Source organism: Botrytis deweyae, assembly GCF_014898535.1.
Source record: "Botrytis deweyae strain B1 chromosome Unknown BDEW_029, whole genome shotgun sequence".
Taxonomy (NCBI): Eukaryota; Fungi; Ascomycota; class Leotiomycetes; order Helotiales; family Sclerotiniaceae; genus Botrytis; species Botrytis deweyae.
The window spans coordinates 104,859-132,287 of NW_024066236.1; the positions used below are offsets into that span (position 1 = coordinate 104,859).

Below are 27,429 nucleotides of genomic sequence, written 5' to 3' on the forward strand. Positions count from 1 at the left end.
ATGTTTTCTTTATTCTCTAAGCACCTATTGCAATTTCCTCGACCTGAATACCTTTTACGACACGGGAAGAATAGGTACAAGAACACGGTGCATAATTTTTCTTCCACTTTAACTATCTGTCTTCGTCCATTTTATCGATCATGGCGTGACGGGGTTATCATATTTGCTTTTTGCTCCTCTTGCTTGCCTTGTCTTTCCGCAAGCCGGTCGGTCGATCTATCTATGTTTTGGTGGGAATCGAATGGAAAGGAATTTGGTTTGGTTGGTTGCTGGTCGCTTACTTGCTTGCAATGGATTCGGGGAGTACATAGGGGTGGGTAGTGTATGATCGGATATGGCAGGGCGTAGGTGACTGAGCTAGGTCACTATCTAGCAGATAAAATTAAGAACCACAAGATTGAGATTGAGAACAAGACCAGAAATAAAGTCTGATGGATGGGATCAAATAAGATGTGGCGAATCAATGAATTGAGAATTAGCGATGTTACTTTGTATTTCGAAATAAAAAGCGTAAAAAATTGTATCTTTCTGTTGCGTCGTATGATTCATGACGTTTATATCTGGTGCTTGCTGATGCTGATACTTGTCATACTACTTGTATGCTTCACTCATTTGAAGCTTAAGAAAGTACCCTAGCTTAAAATAGCACTTGGAATAGAGCATATTGAGAAGCACAAGACTGGTGCGTATAACGAAGCAATGAAATTCAAACAGCACAATCACAGTTCACCAATTGAGCGAAGAAAAAGGCATAATCAAGTATGTCTCTTGAAATTCATTACATAGCATTCGTATCTGTCATATCGTACGTAGTGTAGACAGTCTTGCTATCTGATAGTATACAGGTGTACCTAGCTTATAGGTATGATGGTGCCAGCAGAGTGGAAAGGGTATGAAAACAACATTGAAGGGAAAGCCAAAATAGAAACGCTTTTTTTTTCGTACGGGGGGGGAAAGGGAATGGTTGAGGATCAGTGATTCTGAGCGTCAATGAATGATACTTAAGCCTCAACGAATCCCTTAACATTCTTCAACCATCTCAAGTACTCCTTCTGTTCCTTCATATCAATGTAATCGGGCACGAAAATCGCCAATGCCTGGTTGATTCCTCGCTCATCCAAATATCTCTCCATCAACACCTGTAAATCCTCGTCCAAGTTTGCGTAAGGAGGACCGACATACATATCTTGACGTTGGTGGACAGCCTCGGTAGTCTTTGCATAGGCGTGCGCGGCGTCCGCATAGTAGTATACGTTATCGACGACGATCATGCCACCCTCGGCGACGGTTTCAATAGCGAGCGCACCTTTGCCCTTCTTCTCGACAATGATGTTTACGCGGGCGGGGAAGCCTTGGGACTCGCCTTCGGCGTCGGAGGGGTTTTCAGGGTCCAGCTCGGAGGGGTCGGCGGGGTCGATGTTGGGGTCTTCGTCGGACATGGCGCGGTCTTGGAATTCGTCGGAGTCGGGGTCGTAGGCGTTGAGGTCGGCGATGGAGAAGGAGACGCGGATTCTGTGGGTGAGGTGGAGGTTAGTTTTGGGGGTTCTTTATTTCTTGAGGGCTGTGAAGACGGGAAGAAGAAGAAGATTTAAAGGAAATAGGTAGATAAAAGAGATTTACTCGGAAGAAAAAGCAAAGAAATAACGTACTTCTCATCACCAAAGCTTCTAGTCAAAATAACCTCTTCCTGTCCAGGTGTATCAAGAATCTCAAAAGGACCATTCTCCATATAATCCTTCACACTTGTAGGAAGTTCCTCATGCTCTTTCATCTCCTCCTCCATTTGGATCTCGCTAGCGAGCTTCTCGGCCAGTTCAGCATCGCTTTCTGGAGCAGCAGACTTAGCTCTGATGCTCGAAGTGGAAAATGCAGATGCGCATTGGAGTCTTGAAGCGGGGAAAGCGGTTTGGAGGAGGGAGGGTCGGGTTGCGGTTTTGATGGCGGTGTTGGTGAGACCGCGAGCAACTCGTGGTGCTGAGCGGGTAAGAGTACGGAGGGAAAGCATGGTGAATTTGTTTATGTTTTGGTTTCGAATTGAGTTTTTGAGGTTGATGTGATGTAGAATTGGGGTTTGGAAGATTTTACAATTTGATATCTCGAGCTCGCCTCTGATGGAACTTTTTTTGAGCACGGAAAAAAAGGTGGATCTTGTAAATTTGAGATGATTTCATAGGCTGTTTTCACGAATGTATTTTCAGACAGAGAATTAATTTGATTGGCTTTTTAGGTGTTAGTTACTACTCCCTATGTGCTAGAAATGTATTTTATTATTTTAAGTTCGTTATTTGTAGATTTGTTGAATATCTCAACTCTATTCAAAGTTTCAAACATGCAAACATGCAAACTCCATAGCACAAATAACAACAATATCGTCCAAACCATATCATCCGCAATTTGCTCCCGCAATTTTGGGTATTGATATAAACTCCACTAACGCCGCCAGTTCTGCTTAACTCAATCATGAAGATCCTTTGGGTGGGAATTTAGTCTCTTGAATATGTCCACTGCTCGACAAGCGCACCCATTTCAAGGTGTTAAGATATGACCAGGTGGATTTTTCCCATAGCGCAAAAGCCATTACATTATCCGAATCAGTGAGGTCTGGTAGATCTGTATATTGTTAGTCGTTGACTTGAAAGTCCCTCGGGTAGAGTATTGACGAACAGAATCCATTTTCGTATTCTTTCTCGTCGGCTGCAATTTTGATTTTCAAGAGGTCCTCCCTTGTACTCGCAGGTCGTCCAGGACGACGCTCTTTCTTTATAGCATTAAGCTCTTCATCGTTCTGGTGTACGAAACTGGATATATTGTGGTTAGACGAAAAGCGTTGAAGGATGGTTGTTTAGGGACCGCATTACGTTTTTATGAGACTATGAATCGCATCGAGCTCGAGTGGCTTCACTCCATTTTCTTTTATGGCATTTTGGAAATAAAGAGCTCGCTCCACTATGATAATATGTTAGTTGAATTGAAGCTTGCACACATCGGATGAAGTACATACACATGGGACGATTGTGTCTCTTTCTCTCAGCAGCCATTCTTTCTAATTTATCATCTCTTCCTCCTGCTCTTCTCAAACTCATGGAATCCCGAGATCCTTCGTGTAAAGCTGTAACTTCACCTCCTCTCTTCTTCGAGATATGCTTCGATGTTTTCTTAAGACTTTTTGGCATCGTGAAGGTTGCAATTGATTGATCGAAGTATATTAAAATGGAATTTCTGATGGTCTGCAGGTATATGTAGTTGTCGATACTCGGTTCTTGAACTTTTTTTCCATATCGGAATCTTTATCGCAAAAATTCCCCGCTTGATAATTTTTAAGCTAGCAGGGATATGAGGTCACAGACTCACCTGCGAGCCTGCAAAATAAAGGGTGCGCCGCCAATCAATTTCACGGTTGCCGTAGTGAAGCCAAAGGAAGTTCCTTGGTGTTCGACGCGCCTTCCACACGCGTTCTTTCTATCATGCAGGTTTAAGTGGATGGACATTTTAGACTTCGAACTTTGGTATCGACGTCTTATCGACATCTTCACAACAACCTACGACAACTTCAACGACCATTGAACACTTATAAGTAATAGTATCCCCTTCCCCTTATTCATGTCTTGACTTATACATTCGTTTCATCCTTTGCTCGCCACCCTCCGACATCCAATTCATGGTTAATGGTCTAATGATTCCTCGAATCTCCCTCTATTGATCCGTTTGTTTTGTGTTACTAACGTTATCGTCAAGATGGGGATCAATGGTATGTATATAATTCATTGATGATTTCTACAAGTTTTCTTATGTTAACCACTTATAGGTCTTCTCCCTTTGCTCAAGTCCATACAAAAGCCATGTAATTTGAAGAAGTTCGATGGCAAAACCCTCGGGGTGGACGCTTATGGCTGGCTTCATCGTGGAACTGTATCATGTGCTATGGATCTTGCTATGGGAAAGCCAACAAGAAAGTATGGAGACCGAGACAAACCTAGGAAGAAATTACTAACCCAAAAAGCAGATATGTTGAGTATTGTATGCACCGGGTACGAATGCTGCTCCATTTCGGCGTCACTCCTTACTTGATATTCGATGGCGATTACTTGCCAAGTAAAGCTGCGACAGAAAGGGACAGAGAAAAGCGTCGGAAGGATAGTAAACGACTTGGGCAAGAGTTATTGAATGCTGGAAAGACTTCCCAAGCATATCTGGAATTCCAAAAGGCAGTCGATGTGACTCCCGAGATGGCCCGCCATGTTATTGATGAGTTGAAGGAGATGGGAGTACAATATGTTGTAGCTCCATATGAAGCCGATGCCCAAATGGTCTACCTGGAGCGAAAAGGCATAATCGATGGAATATTATCCGAGGACTCTGATCTTCTAGTATTCGGGGCTAAATGTCTTCTTACCAAGTTGGACCAGTATGGAAATTGTATCGAGGTCAACAAGGCCGATTTCTGTGCTTGCAAAGATGTAAACCTGACGGGCTGGTCTGACGCCGAATTTCGAAGAATGGCAATTCTAAGTGGCTGCGATTATTTGCCTAGTATGAGCAACATGGGGCTAAAGACAGCCTATCGGCTGGTTCGGAAGCATAAGACGATCGAAAAAGTTCTGCGTATGATTCAATTTGACGGAAAATTTCACGTGCCGAAAAATTACCTGGAATCTTTTTATCAAGCCGAATTCACCTTTTTACATCAAAGAGTTTTCTGTCCCCAATCTCTCACCTTAGTGCTCCATACCCAACCTGATCTTCCACTTACGGAAGATCAAACCCAATTTATTGGGCACGACGTTTTACCAGAAATTGCCCAAGGAGTTGCGAAAGGCGATTTGAATCCTATCACCAAGCAACCTATTGTCATTGGGCGCAGAAGCAAGATGGCAAATCCTTTTATGGCTTCGAAGAGATCTGTATCCACAAGCGATCTCAAGAAGGGTGTTTCAATCGAGACATATTTTAAAGCCAAGCGGACTCCTCTTGCGGAACTGGATATCAATTCCTTTACACATTCTCGTAGTCAACAGGAGGTTCTTTCTCGCAACCCTAGCTCATGGGTTGCTGAACCAGTCCGCCCTCATTTGCAACGAGCTACCACCGATCTCGAACCTCAATTACCTCCTCACCCCACTTCTCAAAGATCCGTTTCGACTGGAAGAAGAGTGTCTTCGCCCACAGAGTCTCGCCCACAAAAGCGTGCTCGTCTATGTGAAGATGACTCCATTCTCCAAACACCAGGAACTGGCCAAAAAGTGGAACTTGGTCGTAGCCGTTTCTTTGCAGATGGATTTGAGGATGATAGTCCAAGTGTTAGCAAGGTCTCCAAGAAAAATAATAAACAGAAGGAAGATATTACCATCTTCTCGGATGACTCCATTGAGGAAGCGATGATGAGCATTCCAGATGTCGATAATTACTTGACGAAAAAGCAGCCTAAGATCGAAATCTTCAGAGAGGCTTCATTCAAATCTACTCTTGGCTCACAGCAAAGAACAAGTACGTTAACCGAGCACGATCGGACTGAAGACTCCCAGGATACGGTCCCTAGCCTCGAATCTTCGACCTCCAGTAGGAATTCATCTGAGCAACCTCCATCTCCGATCCCTGAATCTTCCATCCCGTTTTCAAGTCTGAAAAGCAGGTATTCTTTTGATGCTTCGACTCTGAGAACGCCAAAGACCGTTTTCAACCAAGGTCTCTCAACTCCACCTTCCTCTTCTGCTCAGTTCCAATCGAAGATTCCTGTTTCAACAAAGTTAACCACTGCAGCTGCAAAGAAACCCCTTGCCACCGCTACTAGATCTGTTCTCACACCTCTCCAGCGATTAGGTGCTGCCGCACACAACCGCTTCAACTTACCACCAACCCCACCAATGACTCCTATGCTTGCTGCTGGTCCCATTGCCTTTCTTCGTGGGACAACCGGTCTCTCTTCTCCCGAAAACAGCAAAAACGGTAAATCAAAACTGGCAGACGTTAACCCGGCATCCATTCCATTGCCCCCAGCTGATGCGATTGAGGAGGCTGCTTTGAATTCAAAGGGTAGTGAGGATATGATCATACCAGACAGCGAGGGAGAGGATGAGCTATTGTCACCTATCGAAGAGGGACAAAGTAAGAGTTTCGGCCTCCATTTGGGACGATTTGTATATGCTGGTTAAGGATGCTGAGGAGACCTACACGGAAATGATGAACAATACTACGACCCTACAACACGAAAAGATACGAATATACCGACAATGCTACCAGTAAAACACCGAAGAACCTGATCGATACGCATACTACAGGTAGCAGAAGAGCGCACATTATTGGATTAATTGTTACTGTTAGATTTACTATATTATGGAGTTTGGAGCGAAGGATTAATTCCGAAATTGTGGCATGGGAGGGATAAAAAAAGAGTGTTTGGTGTTGGGAGTAATAGAAAGCTACGAGAAAGATTCATTGTGTGTTTCTCATTACAAGTGAGAAGAGAGAGATGAGAAAATAGATGAAGGCAAAAATGATATCCTGTTGCTCTTGTTTTTGAGCCTCGAATAAGGCTATTAGTTATGGTTAGGGTTAGTATTGACTAGGATTGGAATGAGAACCGATAATTCGGAATGATATATTTATGGTTGATTTAGATATGCATTTGAAAACGCACTGTGAGGTCACAATGATTGGGAGCAATATGTTGTGCTGTCACCATATTTTTTTGTTTCTCTGGCTCAAGTCCCGGTTAGCTTCAAGAACATCTCTCTAGGTAGTGAGTGAAAATCCGCAAAATCTATATCTCCAGTGAGCCTTGTAGATATCGCATCTACCTAGTAGGTATCTATGGTTCCTCGATTCGGCGAGAATTTATCATCATGAGGTGCAGGTGATTAGTTTCCTGGTTGTCTGGTTGTCTAATAAGCGAGTGAGTGAATGAGTAAGTGAGTGAGTGTGTGAGTATATGAGTGTATATATATAAAAGTTAGATAAATGTTATCTAGTACCCAGTGAAAGATATTAGTATTTTGATATTTTGGTCCTGAAGAAAGATTTTGGAATAAGTAGGGCCTTATTATTAGAGTTGGATTTGAATTTGAATTTGAATTTAAATTTGAATTTGAATTTGAATTTGAATTTGAATTTGAATATAGAGTTGGAATTGGATTTGAATACGGATTTGGATCTGGAACGAGAGTCTCAACTTTCAACTTTCTGCTTTCAAGATATATAGATGTAGATGTAGATGTAGATGTATATGTGTATATATATCCCCTAGACTATTAATTTAGGACTCCTTGTATATATAGGGTCATACTGACCAATTAAATCATCAGGATTTAGAGAGATCTCATTATTTTGAAACGTTTTTTTATAATAAATATCAACCAGTTATGATTGTAATAAAAATAAATAGTACATTCGTTATATTTCTATATAATCTTATATACATCTTCAACTTTTGAATAAATATTGAATTTTTGAATTGATATCTTATTATTATTATAAATTATTTATAAATCACATCTAAAGTTCTCTTATTTTGAGAAGTAAAATATAATAATATTTATAAAAGTTTTCAATCAATTTTTTTTTAATTAAAAACATATAGGAATAAACTTCATATATTTATTATCATTTATTTAAGAAATTTAAATCTTTAATTCTAAATATAAGTATTTTTATTTATAATACTATTTATGAGGTTATTGATGTTCTTACTCAGCGCACGGACCACAAAGGAGTCCTAAGTTGGCGGTCTAGGGGATACTCAAATATATATTATATGTATATATACTCAAGTATACACAGGTAACCTTTGGAAGATTACATGATCGAGACTTACTTAATCACAGCTTGGAATCTTTAGATCTTTAAATTTGATAATTGTACTCGAGTAATTGCAATTGCAATTGTAATTGTAATTGTAATTGTATACAAATCCCACATATTCATCAATATATCTCAATCTCAACTGAATCCATCATCTACTCCTCAATCTTCTTCACACTCCTCAGCAAGCCAGCCACCAGCCTACACCAGTATATCGATCGATACAAGCAAGCTGTAGCAAAAAAACCATACCACAATACAAGACAAAGAAAAGGGAAAATGAGATTATCTAACGCCCGCTTGTCCAACCAGATGATATTTAAAAAAGTAAAAAAAAAAAGTTGTAGTAACCCTGCCAGGAATTCTTTTTCAAAGTGATCCCTTCCCTATCTCCCATCCATAATCTCTTGAATCCATCCTAGCCTAGCCTGTCCATATAAACTCCGGGTAAGCTTCTATGCTTTACTTTACGTGTGAAGAATATCTTCCCTATCATTCCAGTTGTCCATATCCCCATTCAACCCTATCCATTTATCTATCCCTAAACAATAGTCTCGCTCTCCTCTCCAGTCGCAATAATAGGAACTGGTAGTCCACGATCCGGGCTTTGTAACACCAATTGCTCATGTCTCCTCGCTCTGATGAAATCGCTAAACGCTCTAATCAAGATGAACCATCCAACAATCATCAATGCATACGCAAACCATTCATTACTAGCGATGTCACCAATTCCTCCACTTCCCGAATCCATTCCTGCAGTAGCAGCCGCATTAACCTTATCGGGGTCGAAATCATGAGAGTTTGGATCGGGAGGTTGAGCATATGATGCATCATTTCCCCCTGAAGGTGGCGTAACGACATTATTTGTTCCTTTCATATAGAAACCATATTGAATAAGCGTAATTCCGAGACCGGCACGGGATCCATTTTTGGCGGCGTGAGTGGTATGTAATAGATATGTGAGGAGAAAACCAACGAGTTGGAAAGACATGGATATCATGGCGTTCCAGATAAAAGAGAATAAAGAGCCAACTGGAAGACCCTCGACGTATACTTCATCTAGTCCACCAAGTCCGGGAGCGAGAATGGTGGTTTCCCAGTACGGTGGTGCGGCATCTGCGGCTGCTTGTTCGTACGTCTGTATTTCGTTAGTACAAGTTCACAACACAATAACATGTATACATACAGGAGGATGTTCTTCTTGTTTCTCGCCTCTCTCAGGCTTAGCACTTAGATTCGCAAAAACACCATCAGATCCCGAACCACCGCCATAAACCCTTCCACCTGTTGGCGGTACAAATGTCGGCACGACGGTTACTGTTCTCTGAGTAGTTGGTCGATCATCGCTCGTCGTCTCATTCAATCTCTCCGTTGACGAAGAAGGATTTCCACGCATTAATCGTTGTCTATCATCTCCATCGTTATCCTCATCATCAGATCCATCATCAAAAGTATCCGCTAGATTTTGGTCGACGGGCGCTACGTGATGTCGTGAAGAAGGAGAGGAGCCTCGCGATCGGAAGGATGGCGGAGGGGATGTAGGTGTCGGAGGGGTATCTTCATCGTTCGCAGATACCTATTGTAGAATGTATTAGTATGTATTCTCATTTTGAATTATAACCATAGCATCCACTACAGGAATCGTGGCGCGGATTAGGTGGGGATTACGCACCCTCTCATATCGTTGCGAACTCATCTTGAAATTGATTTGGGTATTCGAATAAGACAGAAAAGAAAAAAGACCAAGGAACCAGAATGAATGTAAAGGGTTGGAAGGAAAAAGGCGTAGGTCGTGAAGCAGGTGGAAGGGAGAAAAGGAAAAAGGTGGTTTGTATGAAGCGTCAGGAGATTTAAAGGAAGAAGAAGTACGAGTAGAAGTAAGAGGTCGTGGAGAAGGATGGTCCTTTCGGCTTTGTTTGAGATATGAGATGGGTTATAATATTGTTAGGTAGTCCACGGGTACTCACTCTTATTTAGTATACTCGTAATAATAACATAATTAAGTCTGTAGCGCCACACATTCATTCGCTAGAAATCATTGATATTTTATATGGAAACCTTGAAAAGGCGCAGTAAGGAACAAGGACTGGTAAACGGCTTTTGTGATTAATAAGGGGATAGACAATGGGATTTATTATCATAAGTTTAGAATAGAAGTATATGGAAATATTTAGTAAATGTATATACGATCGTCTATATGTTTTATAATTAATATTACAACTACTTCATACATAGATAGATATCATTCCTTCATTCATTCCTTCCGAGAAGAGAAATCACATCCATCTCTGACCCCGTGCCTCAATATGATCTCTTACAAATCATGCCCCCCAAATCACCTGCACACCTGCACTCAATTCTCGCATCAATCACTTCTCCCATACGATATCTATCTACTTACTAACCACACACCTCATCCCATCCGCCCATACCAACTATCCACACCCCCCCTCAAATCTCTAACATCCAAATATAGCAGCACCGCACCACCCGTTAGTTAACAATCTCTAATCTCGCACCGCATCTCGCGCATAACAAACATGCACCCACTAATAGGTAAAACTCACCATCTCTCATTCCTCTCTAGGCTCTAGCTCGCCCTAGAAGCATCATTCATTCCATTCCATTTCAGCATTCTCCCAAAGTCATGACCGCATACTGTACCTACCACCCACATATCCAGTAGCCATCTATCCATCACATCCATAATATAATCTGCATTGAAAATCCATTTTATTTCTCCCCCTCCAATTCAACGACTTCCAAAACCTTCCCTGCCCTGTCGATTCCTTCTGTGTGAATAGTTTGTACGAGAGGATTTCATTTGTTGAAAACATTATGTCGCAATCGGTAAGTTTGGGCTTTCGTTAACCTTTTGACTTTTTGTTTTGGTCTTTGATGTCGATGGTGGTTGGTGGTGGGGTTTGGGAAATCAAAATCCTTGAACTTGTGTTGGGGGCGAGTTACATTGAGATGTTGCTCGCTGGGGCTAGAAGTCTAGATCTTCATGTCATGAGATGAGATGAATTGAATTGAATTGAATTGAATGGGATGGGATAGAGTAATTATGCAATGGGAATATTTGAACCTCTGACTCTGCATAAGCTATATCCTCATTATCCTCAACGCCTCCCTGTCTTGTTCTCCCCTCTTCCCTCCTGTTCCCCTCCTCCCCTCCCAACCCAACCCAAACAACCCAACTAACACCCCCTCCCCCTCCAGCCCGCCACCCGCCACTACCTCCGCGCCCTCTCCCGCTGGCCCAAAGATGCCCTCCGTCCCGAGGCCCAATTCCAAGACGCCATCCGTCGCCGCCTCGAGCGCATATCTGCCGCTGGAAACTTCAACGAAAAGAAAGAGCTCGGTCAGGTAAACGCACTGTATAGTTTGGTGGAGAATCGGTATTTGGGAAAGGTATGTTTGATTTATTCTATTCTATTCTATTCTATTCTACTCTCAGAGACCGAGGAAATAGACGCCAGAGCATGCTCTACTACATTCAATTCCATTTCCCACCAAAAAGCAAAAATAAAAAAAAAAACAAGGAAGAAGCCAAACAACAGCAAACCCCCCAACTAATACACCCCCCTCTCAATCTAGTACCCCCTCACAAGCAAAACCCTCAAACCCGCCAGCAACCCAACATACTACGACGATCTAGTGAAAGAGCTCGAAGAGGCCCCTAACAGGAGTTGGTTCCAACAGCAGGTGAACAGATGGAAGGGAGCTTTGCGATTCCAATGAGAGGTTTACCTTGCATTGCATTACATTACACGTGTGATAATGATGAAAGGGAGAATGAAAGAAAGAAACAAAAAGGGAAATTGGGATGTATTTATAAATAGGTAGGGAATGGAATGGAATGAATGGAATGGATTATGGTAAATACTATCGTAGGCGTTGAGTAAGTTTGATTGATTCATGAGTTTGATGAGTAAAAGATGTCTAGAAATGAAAGGATGAAGAGAAGATTGCATAAGTGCGTGCGTGTATCACTCGGTAAATAGAGGGGTTGTAGATACATTGGGGAATCATAATACATTCATTGAAGGATACTTACTCACTCGAGCCTTGAAACTCTGAATCTCTAGCTAGCTAGCTACCAAGCTCTTTCTTTCTTGTTTTCCTTGCCATTCTTCATTTCCATGTGCCCAAGAGTAAGGAAGGGAAGAGCAATCGCAACTCCTGCTCTGGACAGTAAGTACACATACAAAGCACACAGCTCATCACTCCATTCCTCCTACCGAGACTACAACCCCAGATATCCAAACCTGCAAGCTATCATTCCACTGCAAAGTTGGTACCCTCGAGGTATATCACGGAATTCTACGAGGCCTGTCGATTCTGCACTGTGTGCCCCAAAAAATGCATCTTCCCTTTCCCTCCCCTTCACAATGCCTTCCCCTAAATATATCGACCATTCGGATCCACTCTCCCCATCAACTCAATACTCTGTTCATACATCGTAAACACAATCCCACCACTCAGTATCAACCTGCCCAATCTCGGCAAAGCCCCACTCCAAAACGTAAACAGGCCCTCGTTCTTCGCAATCAAGCTCGCGCAGTGGAAACTATTCTTATACAGCGTTCTCGCCTCTATACTCTGCATGCGCGTCTTCACCGTATCCAGCGGCTGCGTCACATAAACCGTGATGATACCTGCCAATCCCCCGATTCCAAAGGTAGACAAAGCGCCCAGTTTTTCCCCGGGCGCGGTATAGGATTGCGCGAGCTGACGCAGCGAAGTGTAGGAGCCGAAGCGGACAGCGGAATTGGCAGATTGACGGGCGGTGGTGGGGACGAAACCTTGGAAGAATCCGCGCAGGCCTCTTTCGCGGGCGATGATGGGGACGGCGTGGAGAAAGCCTCGAAGACGGGGTTTGGCGGATTTGCGGTCGTCGATTCTGGGGGGTGTGAGATTTTATTTTGTTTAGGGAGGAGAGGGGGGTTTACAAAGTAGTTTTGATACTTTCGAAAGGCGTGACTGCTAATAAACTCTCCGTAACACCAGCTCCAAAGCCAGCAATTACAGTTCTGGGCCCGGAAATCTTTCCATCGGCGTCTTGGAGTAGTGCTTTATATTGATCGAATGCGACGAATCCTATTTGCGATTGAGATTAGCATTCATTAATTCATTCAAACCCACACCTCTCCCACATTATCAATCCCCCTCCCTCTCACCCAAAGCAAATCCCAATCCCAATCCCAATCCCAATTCCAAGGTCCCAAAGACAGCCCAAAAAACAAAACAAAAAAAACATACTAATCCCCGCCTTCAACGAATTCCCAATAATCAGCGTCGTACACCCGGCATACCACGCGCTCCCAAATTTCGGCCACGGAAGCTTCCCGCTCTCGGGCAATCTTCGATTCAGCTGCGTCCGGGTCTTTGCAAATTCAAACGGGTACGTGATGGCGATTTCGACGGCGCCGGCGGTGCTCCCGGCAATGATGCTGCGCAGCGCAGAGGGTCTCTGTTTAGGTTTTTCCGGGACGGCGGCCGTGGTGGAGGCCATGCTGAGGAGGTGTGTGGCGCAGGAGGACGGCGTGCGTGGATGGATGGGAAGTTGGATGTATATGACAGTGACAGTGACAATGACAGTGACAGTGACAGTGACAGTGACAATAACAATAACAATGGCGAATGTGAATTGCGGAATAGAAAGTTGGAGTCTGTTCGAGGAGAACAAGAAGAGCTATCACTAGGTACTAGGTAGGTATCAACAGGGATTCAAGCGGGCGGGAAATACTTTTTTGTGCCTGTGTTTACGATATTTTACTGGGGGATTGTGATGCAATCATATCATATTGTTGAAACCGATGCTCGGTGCTGGCCGCTTTTAGCGAGGGGTATTTTTGTTATCGATTGATAAATTGACTGATAATGGGATCTGCTGGGTTCATTTGGTAGTGCCTAGCAATAGTGTTATGAATACTGGTCTAGCAGTAGAATGTAGAAGTAAATTCAATGCTGAGGTCTATCTCCATCTTATAGGTAAACTCATCTTCATATATCCCATGACATTGACTTGTATCTTTGGCTTCACATTCTAGGTGTGAGGTGAGTACCTACCTACATACCGACATATTATATGCTTGCCGCTTTAGTCTGCCCGCCTAAGCTCTCCTGGTTACCAAAATCAAATCAACAACCCGTCAGATCTCAAGTGCACAGCAAAATGAATATTATAACATCTGAAATTCTTGTTCTGCAATATAATCGTACAGTTAAAAGGTATAGAACTGTTTACTCATGCAAAGATAGGCAGTCTAATGTACAACCAGGATTGTATGCGCGTGGATTGAAACCCCAACCCAATACTCCATATGCATTTCGATCCGCCCTCCCCAACGCCTTGGTAAGTTAACCATTTCCACCAATACAAGGAGGTGATGTTTTCAAGAACAAAAAACTCTACAAAAAATATATGCTCGTCCATTGATCCCAGCCAAATGCCACCCATCCCATTGATTGATTGACCTTACTGATTAAAAACCATGGGTGTTCCACCCAAACTCGGTGCAAGTTGTATGGTATTGTATCCTCCGGGCATACCAGCCATGGAACCCATCTGCTCTCGCTCAAGTTTCTCTTGCTCCATGCGTGCACGATCAGCTTTCGTGATACGAGCTTTACGTGCTGCTGTGTTTCCACCACGAGAACCGGCTCCGCTTGATGTAGCAGCAGCTTTACCACCCGTACTAACACGGCTTGTGGTGGCTTTCTCGCCAGTGGCGGCTTTTGGTTTCCGAACTCGAGGCTTCTTTGCTGGACCCTCACCCCTATGTAACGAATTAGTCCTGCATTGGGTTTCATCAACGGTTTGTGGCACATACCTCTCGAGTGTTGGTTTCTCACCCTCTCGAACGAGAGGACCAGAATATACGAAGAAGCCATCGTTTACAGCGGCAGCTTGTTCCTCCCAAATCATCTCCGAATCATCAACAAAACCATCGTCCTTGTCGTATTCATCCTCCTTAGTTTTTCTCTTAGGAGCAGCTTTAGTCTTTCTTGTACCGCTATCAGTACCTACTCGCCCATCACTCATTCCGCCCATCTCAACATTACTACCCTCTCCTTCAGAATCCAGTGACATTTCATCACCACTCTCCTTGTTGGAGCCATTTCTCTCCAAGGCTGCACCTGCTGCTGCAACCCTTGCGAGCCGATCACGTTGAGCTGCCAATCGGGGGTGTAAGGCATCCCAACCATATTTCTCCTCGGCCGTGCGAGCAAAATTGACATATATGTTTACATCACCATTCAAGGGGATGTCAAGAACAATTGTAGGGGCACGCGTCTCCGTACCATCATTACCTCCGAGTCCCATCAGGCCCGAACCAGGAAGTGGCGGTGGGGTAAGAAGAATATCTTTTTCTTTCTCCTTCTCCTTGCCCTTTGCCGGTGGCTTCGGTGTGGATGTTCCTGAAACTCCGTTGGTTGCGATTTTCTTATTCAAATTACCGTTAGAAACTTGAGGTTCCTTTTGCGCTAAAACGATTGGAGCAGTAGGTGGTGTTGGGGCGGGCATTGGTTGTGATGTTAATGTTGGGGTGGGTGCAAAGGGCCGAGGACTATTTGTCTCAGACATTGATGATAATCCTAACCTGTTAACAATTGGGGAGGCAGGTAAGGAAGTATGTCCGTCTTGTTGACGTTGTTGATGCATTAAAAATGAATGAGCCGATGGCGAGGTCAATGGCTGATTGGGAGGGTCGACAAGACTGGCGATGGAAGGGGATGCACTGGCGCGATTGGTGACTTGAGGTGGAATTGGTGATCCTTGAGAATTATTGTACGAGTGGTGACTGACGAGAGTTTCTCGAACAGGATCATAATTAGATCTGATAGGATCATAATTTTGACCGCTAGTACGGACAGCACTTTGTGGTTGTGGTTGTGGTATTGCCACATGTGACTGAGGTTGACTGATTTGTTGCGGTGCTTGTTGCGGCGGAGGAACTTGAGGTTTTGGTTGAGGTGGGGCGGAATTGAAGAAAGATTTGGGAATAACCTCACTTTGACCCGAATTGGCAATCATAGCGTTCTGTACTGGTGGGGTTGCAGGAGCACTGAAGCTAACATCGCTCAAATGCATGCCAGGAGCATCAGTAATCTTTGTTTGTCGTGATGATTCTCCCCCATTGGTATTTTCGGAAGGTGTAGCCTTTGGCTTTCGTGATCGTGCAGAAGGAGGAGCATTAGGGTCTCTTGGTTTGCGTACCCTTTTAGGTTTTGGAGCGTCGGTATTGGTGGCCGAACTAGCATCACCGGCCTTTGGTCTGGATTTTCTAACCGCCTTCTTTCGGGTTGGCTTTTCTGAAGTTGAAGCGGCGCCATTCGATGGGTTGACGGTGATGCTATTGGAATCATAACGAATTTGTATGTCATCTATCTCGGGACTGGATCTTGGTGGGGATGATAAATCGGAATTGCTGTTGTTGGAACCCATTGGTGGTGAAACCCCGCGAACATTATGAGCATTTGACATTTTGGACAAATACACTCAAATTATTTGATTTGGGGATTTAAATGTGGAATAAACACCATCTATTAATCTCTGGAGAAGTGTACGTCTTTCAATTACGAATTTGTGGATTTTGGTGTGATTTGGATGTCACCCGTGATTGTTGTTGGCGGTAACGGTTGTGGTACGAAAGCGTTGCGGAACTTCTGAATAGCTTCAATTTTGAGACGAGGGTGAGAAAAATGAAAAATGGCTGTTGTTGAGAGGAAGCGAGTTGAGTTTAAAGTGATTGATAGAGGAACAGATCGTTGAGACTCATCGGTATCTAATGGGATTATTTTGAGGCGGTGATTGATAGAAAGACCAAAATGATTGATGAAATGGATTGAATGATTATTTGAACTTGTATAAATTGTCAAGTGTAAATGAGAAGAAGGGTTTGGGTTGAAGAAAAGTGTTGAAAAGGTGTTTAGATATGGAGATTGAGGAGAGGGGGATTTTCGACTTCTTGTACTTTGATCATTACTACGTTTTGGATTTAATTCAATACAAGCGACATTTCCCATTATTCACAGACGCCATTTAATAGTACGGTACGGAAGGGAAAGAGGAGGGGGTGGGAGAGGGCAAAGGGAAAGGCAAAGGGAAAGAGAAAGGTAAAGGCAAAGGCACAGAAGGGCAAGGGAAGGCAAGGCAAGGAAAGGAAAGGAAAGGGAAAGGGAAAGGGAAAGGGAAAGGGAAGTGGGAATTGGATTGGGAAAGAACGGTTGCCGGAACATGGACTGATGAATGGAGGGATTGATTGACTACTGACTTGACTGACTGAGTGACTGAGTGACTGAGTGACTGAGTGACTGAGTGACTGAGTGACTGAGTGACTGACTAACTGACTAACTGACTGACTGATGACTTGAGATGAGAGAGCGCAAGAGAGCAAGAGAGCCAGAGACCAAGAGACCAAGAGAGCAAGACCCAAGAGAGAGAGAGAGAGAGATTGCCCACGCTAGTTGGTCCAAAATGCCGTAGTACTAGCAAAATAATAATAAGTAAGCCTTTTCGGTTTCGATTTCTTTGCTTTTTCCCTACCCACCCTCCACCTTCACTTCCATCAATTGGTACGACCTGGTCTGGGCATATGGGGCTTGGCTTGACATTTGGCTGGTGGACATGGGGGTATGTGTTCGGAGTGGGTGGTGTGTTCCATTGCGGATCTTCGAAGCAATTAAAATAGTCCTGTGAGCTGTAGGTCCCTCGGCAACGCGATTGGTCTGACCAGGAGCCAGGGAAAAGAGAAGCCGTAGAAGAATATCTCCTTCTCCAAGCTACGATGGAGGGTCTGATGGATGAGAATAGACGATAGACGAAACAAGACCAGGGCTAAAGGGGGCAAAGGCTTACATAAGACAAGGCTATTTATTTGGTAACTAGGTAGGTACTCGGTAATTATAAAGTATAAATAAGAATACGGATGTAGGAAAGAATACGGCTGTAGGAAAGAGAGAGAGAGAAGGAAAGAAAGGAAGGAAGAAAGAAAGAAAGGAAGAAGTACTACGAGTCTACGAGTACTAGGTATTCGATAAATCACTTCTCCCTTATTGTTAGCTTGAAGAATACTACTAGTGCTAAATATAATTATCCGTTTTTCCAACAATACGACTGACTGACTCTCACCACCCCAGTCTCTCTACTCTAGTCTCGACTCTACCTCTGTAAACTGACAAGGGGGGGGATGATGTTGAAAACTAATAATGCATGTGATTTTATACCCAGTTATATCCAACGGAAACATCAGATAACATCTCCGTGTGTGCTGTGCAGCCGTATGTGCAGTTCCGCTTCTAAAAGACATCTCTCCATTTTCGGCAAATCCAGTACCAGAATCTACTTCAGTTCAATCTTCCCCTTTATAATAAATGTTCGTGTCGTGGTTGATAAACATTTGGATTCATCTGAGGATATATATATATATATATGTATATATTACCTGTCTAGGTATCTACCTAATATTGGCAATCATGTCCGTATATTATTAACATGCATAAACCTCGAGCCAAAATGTAACAATACCTACAATTGATATTGTTTTCCATCGAGATGTTGTCAATCGTTGCTCGACGTCTGATGGCTTCCCGAAATAAATGTTTGTGAAATGCAGCTAGTCGGATATGAGTTAGCGCATAACCTTATTTTTTTCCTTAGAGGCTCACGTTTTTGATATCCTAGCAGCCTTGCATACGGATCTTAATTTCCCCACAACCTAAACAAAAAGACTACAAAACTACGACCTAGGTACTTTGTGCAAACATATACTAAACATGGAGTTTCGTGGTGAGAGATTTACTGTAAATCTTTCCGATGATGAGGATGAAATCGAATCAAGTTCAACTATTCCATCGAACAATACCCCCTCATTTACCTCTCCCTTCGTCGCAGATATCAAAGAACGTTCTACAAAACCACCAACCGCTCCTCAATTAAAAACCTCAGCAACAGGCTTTCCCGAGCATAAAAAAAGAATACGAGTATCGGCATTCAAAAAACAAAGGGCGGGTAACGCAAACGATTCGGTGGCAGACGTTCCAAATGCAGCGGTAGCAGATTCTCCCAATGCTTTCGGAGTTCCACCTGCTCAGGGACGTCCAACAGGCGCAGAGACGGCAGCTACTCAGGAGGACGATTTCAGTATCGAAAAGGAAAGGAAAAGAATAGATGAGGAGAATAAAATGAGAATAGCTTCCATGTCAAAGGAAGAAATTGAGCAAGAACAAGAAGACTTACTCGCAACTTTAGATCCTTCTTTGATCCAACGACTTTTGAAGAGAGCCAATTTTGATGACGGACGTGGAGATACGGGAATCGATCCCCCATCTTTGACTCAATCTCTAAAGAATGATGAGAACATAACTATACCTCCGGAAAACAAAGATGAAGCCACCCCTGCACCTAAACCAGAAGGAAAGCCAGTCGCGCCTCAAAAGTCTGTGAGATTTGAAGAAGATGAAGAACCGGCAAAACCCATAGATCTAAAACCAGCATCAGAGCCTGCTTCGAGCGTCCCTGAACTTCCTCAACCGTCTATACACTTCCCAACCGCTTCCGCTGTTCCAGACTTAGACCCAAACGACCCTTCGTTTCTCGAGAACCTACATCAGAAATATTATCCGTCTCTTCCAGCTGATCCTTCAAAGCTCGCTTGGATGGCACCAATACCTACACACGGTTCGGTAGCAGACCAAGAATCTCCTTATTATCCAGCAGCGGAAGCTTTGGCAGCTTCAGCCCTTCGATTTGATTTTAGAGGGGGTTTGTTGCCGCCGAGAATTGCAAGAGCCATGCCAATTACCAAAGGGCTACATCATCATGGTGAGGCTCCCGAAGCTGCTGGGTATACAATTCCGGAATTAGCAAGATTGGCTCGCTCTGCGTTTCCAGCCCAAAGGTGTATTGCATTCCAAACTCTGGGGAGATTTCTATACAGGCTCGGCAGAGGCGAGTGGGGAGATCCAGGTACTGAGATGCCAAAGGGTCTTTGGAGAATCGTGGAAGAGGGCAAAGTTATTCAGACTCTCGAGGAAGCTGCTAATACTGAGGGAGGACACCAAGGCAGCAAAGCCTACGCGATAGAAGCTTTATGGCTTTGGCAGAAAGGTGGTGGACATATATGGAAAGCTGATTGATGAATTATGAGAAATGATCTTTGGCCTAATGTTTATGATGTGTACAAAAGATCCTTGGAAATCAGCATGAGTTTTTATATCATGATATGATGACGATTCGCAATCAAGGTGATTGTGTTAAACCCATCTGCCTATTATTTGCAAAAACATCATTTCAATGTCCAAACGCCCACAAAAATGTATACCCATTCTATCAGCCCAGAGCAGAATTTTATGGTACGATGTTCAAGTTTGAGTAGAAGATTCGTTGCATGGCCAGATTCCGGGAGAACGAATAGGCTAAGAAATAGAAAGCCCGAATACTATGGTTTTGAAAATCCACAAGCAAGTTAAAGCGAATTGGTACCAATTTTCAAGCTTTTGCATCAAAAGGTTCTATCATCTCACTCCATTACATACCATCAATCGTAAACTATTATGACAGGATCGGCTCTCAGCAAGAGTCTCGCTAGTAGGATTTCATAACATAAACCGCCATGTCAAGTAGTCGCGCTTTCCAATTTTAAAAGTAGGGGAGTTTCACATCTCTTTCTTAACTTCATATATCTCTTCATTACCTCAAGCCTTCTGCCCTAATTTCTGGTTTTCTCTTTTAACAAAATTTCTAGTCCTAAGTACATCCATTAATTCTTCAATGCTCTGCGCTGCTCGATCTTGGTTTTGGTTTCTGATTTTGTCTCTTCTCGCATGCTTCACTGAATACTAATTCATCTTGTTTTAGAGATCAACATTGTATTGCTAGAAATCGTGTTTATTGTTATTCGCTGAGCATCACTTCGTTTTGACTGGAAGTCAGTAGGTCGTTTTAGGATATTTCTGGAATTTGGTATAACAGGTATCTTGTTGTTATCTAGTCTGGTTCGGTTACCTGGTATTAGGACTCCATGTTCATCGCAACAGCTTTGGCTTTGAAGTTCATAAAACTGCCACACACACACAACCGCGACCAATGAAGGTCAAACAGGAAGGCGAGGAAATAGAATATGTGGGGCGGGAGAGGAAGGAATCGACGAAGAGGTGGAAAAATAAGATGAGGGCTGACTCGGTGATTGATGGAGAGGGCGGCATGGCACCGTTAGAGGGAATGGCACCCTTCGATGATATCAATAATATGTCGCCATTGGAGGAAGGACATGACCCAGAAGAAAAGCATGCCACCGTAGAATCTTCAAAGGACATACATGAGAAGGGGCGGCAATATTGGGTTGAACGGGGGAATAAACGGGCGCGTCTCATTGGTCGTGATGCCGTAATTAGACTATACGTTGGCAATGTTCCATACAATCGTCGTACCTTTGAAGCCCAGAAAGACCTTCTTCGTGCCAAAGTCAAATACTTCGAAGGCCTTTTCACGCTGAGCCCCGAGCTCAGGCATATGAATCTTCCCGATAAAGAACCCACTTCCTTTGCTCTGTTTCTCGACTGGATTCACGACGGGGCGTACGCACCTTTGGCCATCGAAGAGGGCCTTATCCCCTTTCGGACTCGCATCATCCTGTATTGTCTCGCAGATGAATACGAACTCCAAGAACTAATGGATTACACCATGACCGTTCTCATCACAAATTGTGCAATGCACGATGAATTGACGTTCGACGAAGAATACGCACATTTGATCTATCTGGATACGGATGACGGTTCCAAACTTCGTTTGTTCGTGTCACGCTCATTGGCGATTAGCCTTTTAGCCATGAGAGATTTTTCAGAGAAACAGGCCTGGATGATGGTATCTGGTCATCCGGAATTGTGGAGCGATGTGTCGAATTGGATGGATGTTATTAGACAAGGGAGCTTCGTGCCTCCGTCGGATGATTTCTCATCGCCTCAACCGGTGGCGCCTTCAAAGTGTATTTTTCACATCCATGATGTGGGAGCCGCATGTGCATTCATGGGTGATATTTTTTAATGAAGGTTGTAATGTATTATGGGGTTGTGAGAGTTTGTGATGGGAGAAGGGTATGATGTGCTGCGTGTGTTCAATATCATGCGTCTGTACTAGGGGTTTCTGGTCGATAGGCTCTCCCACACTCACTAATTGTGGATGGTATTTCAGAATGGTTGAATCAGAGAACTTGGTATGAGCACTTGTGCCAGTTGCTTATATCTCTTCCACTGTGTCTTCCTTTTTCGCATGAAATATCATCTAATATACATCCCATTACCTAACATATTTCGTCGTTAAGGAAGGTTTTAATTTCGTTCCTTCATAAAACTACGTTGTAGCCAATCATATCCGTAACGTCATTCATAGCAAGTTAACTTAAACTGCCCTTTTCTTTGGGTCTCCGTCGACTTCACCAGTGCTGCTGGCACTTGGCGTCTTCAACCCTTCGCCCTCGACACTGTCCACAACGTCTGCTTGCTCATCCTCATCCCACGCATCTTCCATATTCTCATCCCAATTATCCACTTCTTCATCGAGTGTCCTCGATGCCGCGGCCACACCACTCTCCTGTGCTCCCACTCCCTCCCCCAATTCCAAATCTTGCTCTTCATCTCCGGGTACAACATGATACGTCTTTGCCAATCTCTTACGCTCTAACATCCGCAAATGATACCAACTACACAGTGCGACGCCCGCGAGCGAACCTACGATATTGGCGACAATGTCGTAGAAATCAAAGGTTCTACCATTGGGCAAGAAACCCTGGAGGAATTCGGAGCCGACTCCAAGGATCCCGGTGCAGATTATTAAAGTGAAGTTGAGGTTTCTTCGACGACTGGTATCGAGGATCCAATAGAAGACGACGGTGAGGATGAAGAAGGTTGTGGTGTGCAGGACTTTGTCGTTAATGACTGCGTCGACTTGGATGGATGTTAAACCTGCATAACCGGCGAGTAGGAGAAGGAACAGGAATGCTCCTGTCGTGACAAGATTGTGTTAGTTTGGGAGATCTCTGGGGACATGGGGAAGGGATTATGGATAGGATGGTATGGTATGGTGTGGAGAAGGAGGGGAGGACATGGAACTAGGAGGGGGAGCTAAAGCATGATTTACCTGCAAAGGGCAGCCTTATGCGCATTTTCTTGAAACTCCTCGAGCCTGTTTCTTTGCTTTTGTCGTGAATTGGATTTCCTTGAGTTTAAAAAAGCATCACTGCTAGCTTTTAATAACTAATTTGTATGAGGATTGGAGGTCTGGAGATGGTTGGTTTTCCTTGGGTATTCTGTTGAGACAAGCTCTCTCTTCTTGTGTTCAAAAAGAGTTCAGAGCTTCTGGTTAAACCTGGCAACTTGCAGATTCCTTCTCCATCTCCCATGTGGGTTGGCTGCAGCTCGAAATCACACCTGAGGTTCAATTTCTTTCCAATGGTTAGTCAGTCTACTCGGTGCACCTATCAAAATTCTTGCACGGACCAATATCTTCAATGTTGAATATGGAGATTCAGTACGAGGTGATGTTTAATTCGACCTGTACATGGGAAAATAGATAGATAATTGAAATGTATATATTTATGTTTGTAAATTGTGATGTATTGTAATTCTATACGAATTTTGAAGATATTCCAGGAGTGAGAACATGGAATCCATGAGGAAATGATGGTCCAAATGTTGCTCAATTCATTGTCTTTTCAATACACTACGAGTGCTAGATTTCTAGGTAAGGGAATCACAGACAACGTCCTACAACCACCAAATCTAACCTCATCTCAAGAACTTCATCAAACCATCAACATCAACGCCATAAATTAATCAATATTTTGCGCAAATCTAATACAAAGATGCGCACAATATCGAATCCAATTTAAATCACGAAAAGGCGACAACTCTAAGACGGTTTGTCGCGACGTAGAGATTTGACGTTATGGGCGGCGGAGAGAGGGGACTTTTGTCTCGCTCTGGGGTATCCGGACACAACTCTTCCATCACAAATGGCACATCATGGTCACCTTCCTCATCGAATGTAATTCATTCCCAAAAGACTTACCAAAATAAAAACAACACTCCTCCGCGATCGCATACTCCAAGTATATTCGATGCCACAATGGCTGACTCGGCCAACGTACAGGAGGAGGAAAGTCAAAGGACAAGATTTAAAGAATTATATCGCCGCAGCGAGGCAAGGTTGGCGGGATTGTTTGGCGGTGGAGATTCTCCTGCAGATGCCAATGAAGATCATGATGTCTCGACACAAAATACACAATTGGTCGAGGATGCAACCGCCATTGAACCGGCCAAGCAAGCACAACCACCAAAGAAAGCGGCGCGCGCTATAGACGAAGACAATTATGATGATGATGATGAGGATGACGAGGATGAACAGCAAGATTCCCCCTCAAAGGCCAGGAGCGCGAATGCGTTGTTGTCGCCTTCGAAGTCGGGGAGTTCCCCCATCCAATCTGACTTATCCCCCTCAAAGCACGCGGAACAAAATAAAGATGATGCGGCGAGCGACCAGCCTAAAACTTCTGAAGATGCGCGCAAGAAATTGGAAGAGGAGAAGAAGGCCGTCGAGGATGCTGCCAAGCGCAGCTTCAATACCATATTCTATACATTGGAGAATGATCGGATTGCCATGCTGGAACAGCAGCGGCTGGAGGAATCCGAAAGGCAGACCGACGCGGAAATGGACAATAATGGCAATGCTGGACCTGCCAATAATCGACAAGCCGAACAACATAGCTCCCTGGCCAGTGCCGAGATGGGCGCATCGAGTTTGACGTTGAAGAATCTCTTTGCTCGCATCGACGCCAAGCGTGACAGGGTCCAAGCTACGGATCTAGAGTTGAGAGCCTTGATCAATGAGGTTCGTAAGAATAGAAGTAAATGGGCCAGTGAGGACAATGTCAACCAGGAAGAATTGTACGAGGCTGCGGATAAGGTTTTGAGTGAGCTCAAGGCTATGACAGAATACTCGGCTCCTTTTCTTGTCAGAGTGAATAAGCGCGAGGCTCCTGATTATTACAATGGTAATTTCCATGGCTCATACATGAGTGAACTTTGCCGCTGACCTGAAATAGTTATCAAGCACCCTATGGACCTCGGCACAATGACTAAGAAGTTGAAGACGCACCAGTACAGATCGAAGAGTGAATTTGTTGCCGATCTCGACTTGATATGGGAGAATTGCTTGAACTACAATGGCGCAGATAAACATCCTTTACGAAGAAACGCGGAAAGTATGAGGAAAGAGGCAGCGAAACTTATACCCTTGATTCCAGATCTTGTCATTCGACCTCGAGCAGAAGTAGAAGCAGAGGAACGTCGCAAACAAAACGGAGGGGATGATGCTGATGAAAGTGATGACGAACCTATTATGTCTTCTAGAGGTCGGGGTGAAGGCGGTCGAGGTGTAAAGGGGCATGGCAAGGCACGGAAGAATACTTCCAGGCGTGAAGAAAGCACCCCGGGCATCGATCAAAAACCTGCCATTCAACTCAATGGTGTTCTTGGGAACCTCAACCAGGATGGCTCGGAAGTGGACGGTAGTCAGAATGGCTTTTCTACTCCGATTCCGGGTGGTTCAGTAACCCCTGGCGGCATGAATGGTGTCGCTAGTCAGGGTGATGGTATGGATATTGATGCCCCTTCAATCAATGGCATGGGCATGCAAGGATTTGCGGCAGAAAATATCTATGAAGATGAAGAGTATAAAATCTGGAAGCAGGTCACCAAGAAAAATCGTGCCATGGTCGCTAAAGATCGAAACCGATTGTTCAAAGGTGATAAGTTGAATCCAGATGAGCCTGCTCTTCTACGAAGCAAAGCCGGGATGAGAAGGTGGCTGCGCCAACGGAAACTGGATGATCCCAATGGCTCGAATGTCGAAGGCGCCATTGAAGATAAAAAAGCGAAACAGGGCGCAGAGACTCTTGCCGAAGGTATGGAGGGCGAAGAAGAACAGTTTTTGCCGGATTATTACGATCCGCTATCAGCCATTCCAGATATCAACCCGAGATTACAGTGGGTGGAAGATGCGGATGGTAATCTGGTTGAACAGTCGGGAGAATTTCTTCGAATGGTACCTGCTGGACATTTTACCGCACCGAAAAGTTTCTTGACTGGCAAAGTTGAGGCCAATATGAAGCAAATGCAAGAAACGAGAAAGCTGTGTTCCAAGATTGGTGTTATAAAGCAAATGCAGTTGCAGGCGCAGGTAAGATTGAGATGGCTTTGGCGAGAGATTGAATTTTACTAATTTTCCATGCAGATGTACAACAATCAATTCCCCAAGTATGAGCCTGAGCCCTTCGTAGAAACAGATATCGAACCACATGTCACTTCAGATGATGGTCCTATCATGTCTTCTTGGGTTTGTAGGGCTGCAATGCAACGATCTGTCGCCAAGCTTTGCTATCATGCTGGATTTGAAGAATTGCAACCGTCTGCGTTGGATGTTATAACTGATATTGCCGGAGACTTCTTTGGCAAAATTGTCAAAACCTTTGGTGTTTATCGAGAAGCGCATAAAGTCCCTGCTGCACCTGGCACTGGAAGTAAATGGCAAGAACGTTATACCAACGAAGAAGTCGTCTTGCATAGTTTGGGTGAAAATGGTATGGATATAGAAGCCTTGGAAAGCTACGTTAAAGATGATGTTGAGCGTCTCGGAACCAAACTTTCGGTCATGCATGAACGCATGAAGGCTCATCTTACAGATCTGCTCAGACCCGCTCTGCAAGATAATAGTCAGGATGGATCCGGTGCATTCAACGAAGGCAGTGAACAATTTGTCGGTGGTGACTTTGCAGCAGAACTTGGCGAAGATTACTTTGGTTTCAAGGCCCTTGGTTTGGATAGTGAATTCTCAATGACAAGTCTTGGCGTACCACTCCATCTCCTCCATACGAGAGTTCGTAGCGCATACCAAGGACCCACCGCTGCAGCGCCCCAAGCCGAAATTTTCGCACAACTCGAACCTTTACCACCTATCACAAAGGAAAGCATCACTAGTCAAATTGGACTGGTCAAGAACTTCTTCCTCGCTAAGTTACATGCGAATGATGATGAACCGCTACTAGAAGACGAGGAACTGACTGGGAAACAAAAACCCACTCGGCCACGTCTGGGTCCGACGGGTAAAATTACAAGTCCGAGAAAGAGACCTCTTAAAGAACAGAGTGGTAATGCGAAGAAGAAGAAGAAATTGGATAATGGATCAGCGGTCGATTCACAATTGTCGATTAAGACGGGTGGGAGTGGAAGTCCACAGAAGGGTAAGAGTGAGAAGGGCAAGTCAGGATTGCCAAATGGAAATGCGGGGAGCGTGGAGGAGAGCATGGATGGGAATAGTCCGGTGGAAAAAGATGATGGGGCGACGATTCCAATGAGCCCGGAGAGTATTGGGGAGAGGTAATGGGGATGTGTGAGGGGAGGGTGGGCTATATAAAAGTTTTTGGGTGGGTGGTTGGTTGGTTGGTTGTATTGGGCTTTGCGTATGCATGGCGGTGGTGTTGGGTGGCTATTTCTGGGAGGGGGAGAGTAGAATTGAATGGGATGGATATGATGGGATGTACACATTCACGATCCTATATTTTTCTTCGAATC

At 44.1% G+C, this 27,429-nt stretch overlaps 11 protein-coding genes across 11 annotated transcripts; 5 read left to right on the forward strand and 6 right to left on the reverse strand.

The window, feature by feature from the left end:
- Window positions 1-641: 641 nt before the first annotated feature.
- EAE98_009567 (uncharacterized protein) lies at window positions 642-2,005 on the reverse strand (the record flags this gene model as incomplete). Its single annotated transcript, XM_038957188.1, has 2 exons — window positions 642-1,512; window positions 1,650-2,005. The coding sequence occupies 2 exons, from the start codon at window positions 2,003-2,005 to the stop codon at window positions 1,002-1,004; spliced, it is 867 nt and encodes a 288-aa protein (XP_038806381.1). The 3' UTR covers window positions 642-1,001.
- Window positions 2,006-2,458: 453 nt separating this feature from the next.
- On the reverse strand, window positions 2,459-3,173 carry EAE98_009568 (uncharacterized protein; the record flags this gene model as incomplete). Its single annotated transcript, XM_038957189.1, has 4 exons — window positions 2,459-2,610; window positions 2,665-2,798; window positions 2,859-2,946; window positions 3,002-3,173. 4 exons carry the CDS (start codon window positions 3,171-3,173, stop codon window positions 2,459-2,461), a joined length of 546 nt encoding a protein of 181 aa, XP_038806382.1.
- A 562-nt stretch (window positions 3,174-3,735) lies between these two features.
- Window positions 3,736-6,149, forward strand: EAE98_009569 (uncharacterized protein; the record flags this gene model as incomplete). Its single annotated transcript, XM_038957190.1, has 3 exons — window positions 3,736-3,748; window positions 3,806-3,953; window positions 4,004-6,149. 3 exons carry the CDS (start codon window positions 3,736-3,738, stop codon window positions 6,147-6,149), a joined length of 2,307 nt encoding a protein of 768 aa, XP_038806383.1.
- A 1,677-nt stretch (window positions 6,150-7,826) lies between these two features.
- EAE98_009570 (uncharacterized protein) lies at window positions 7,827-9,869 on the reverse strand. Its single transcript, XM_038957191.1, has 3 exons — window positions 9,467-9,869; window positions 8,981-9,370; window positions 7,827-8,932 (listed from the first exon to the last, which is right to left on the reverse strand). The coding sequence occupies exons 1-3, from the start codon at window positions 9,488-9,490 to the stop codon at window positions 8,336-8,338; spliced, it is 1,011 nt and encodes a 336-aa protein (XP_038806384.1). The 5' UTR covers window positions 9,491-9,869; the 3' UTR covers window positions 7,827-8,335.
- Window positions 9,870-10,068: 199 nt separating this feature from the next.
- EAE98_009571 (uncharacterized protein) lies at window positions 10,069-11,867 on the forward strand. Its single transcript, XM_038957192.1, has 3 exons — window positions 10,069-10,644; window positions 11,017-11,208; window positions 11,395-11,867. The coding sequence occupies exons 1-3, from the start codon at window positions 10,633-10,635 to the stop codon at window positions 11,536-11,538; spliced, it is 348 nt and encodes a 115-aa protein (XP_038806385.1). The 5' UTR covers window positions 10,069-10,632; the 3' UTR covers window positions 11,539-11,867.
- Window positions 11,868-12,198: 331 nt separating this feature from the next.
- Window positions 12,199-13,312, reverse strand: EAE98_009572 (uncharacterized protein; the record flags this gene model as incomplete). The annotated part of the gene is made up of 3 exons (XM_038957193.1): window positions 12,199-12,700; window positions 12,750-12,897; window positions 13,060-13,312. The coding sequence occupies 3 exons, from the start codon at window positions 13,310-13,312 to the stop codon at window positions 12,199-12,201; spliced, it is 903 nt and encodes a 300-aa protein (XP_038806386.1).
- A 966-nt stretch (window positions 13,313-14,278) lies between these two features.
- On the reverse strand, window positions 14,279-16,249 carry EAE98_009573 (uncharacterized protein; the record flags this gene model as incomplete). The annotated part of the gene is made up of 2 exons (XM_038957194.1): window positions 14,279-14,579; window positions 14,634-16,249. The coding sequence occupies 2 exons, from the start codon at window positions 16,247-16,249 to the stop codon at window positions 14,279-14,281; spliced, it is 1,917 nt and encodes a 638-aa protein (XP_038806387.1).
- Window positions 16,250-18,579: 2,330 nt separating this feature from the next.
- Window positions 18,580-19,941, forward strand: EAE98_009574 (uncharacterized protein; the record flags this gene model as incomplete). Its single annotated transcript, XM_038957195.1, has 1 exon — window positions 18,580-19,941. One exon carries the CDS (start codon window positions 18,580-18,582, stop codon window positions 19,939-19,941), a length of 1,362 nt encoding a protein of 453 aa, XP_038806388.1.
- Window positions 19,942-20,890: 949 nt separating this feature from the next.
- Window positions 20,891-21,847, forward strand: EAE98_009575 (uncharacterized protein; the record flags this gene model as incomplete). Its single annotated transcript, XM_038957196.1, has 1 exon — window positions 20,891-21,847. The coding sequence occupies one exon, from the start codon at window positions 20,891-20,893 to the stop codon at window positions 21,845-21,847; it is 957 nt and encodes a 318-aa protein (XP_038806389.1).
- A 354-nt stretch (window positions 21,848-22,201) lies between these two features.
- EAE98_009576 (uncharacterized protein) lies at window positions 22,202-22,964 on the reverse strand (the record flags this gene model as incomplete). The annotated part of the gene is made up of 2 exons (XM_038957197.1): window positions 22,202-22,803; window positions 22,940-22,964. 2 exons carry the CDS (start codon window positions 22,962-22,964, stop codon window positions 22,202-22,204), a joined length of 627 nt encoding a protein of 208 aa, XP_038806390.1.
- A 597-nt stretch (window positions 22,965-23,561) lies between these two features.
- Window positions 23,562-27,285, forward strand: EAE98_009577 (uncharacterized protein). The gene is made up of 3 exons (XM_038957198.1): window positions 23,562-24,851; window positions 24,903-26,038; window positions 26,093-27,285. The coding sequence occupies exons 1-3, from the start codon at window positions 23,747-23,749 to the stop codon at window positions 27,236-27,238; spliced, it is 3,387 nt and encodes a 1,128-aa protein (XP_038806391.1). The 5' UTR covers window positions 23,562-23,746; the 3' UTR covers window positions 27,239-27,285.
- The last annotated feature ends 144 nt before the right edge of the window (window positions 27,286-27,429 follow it).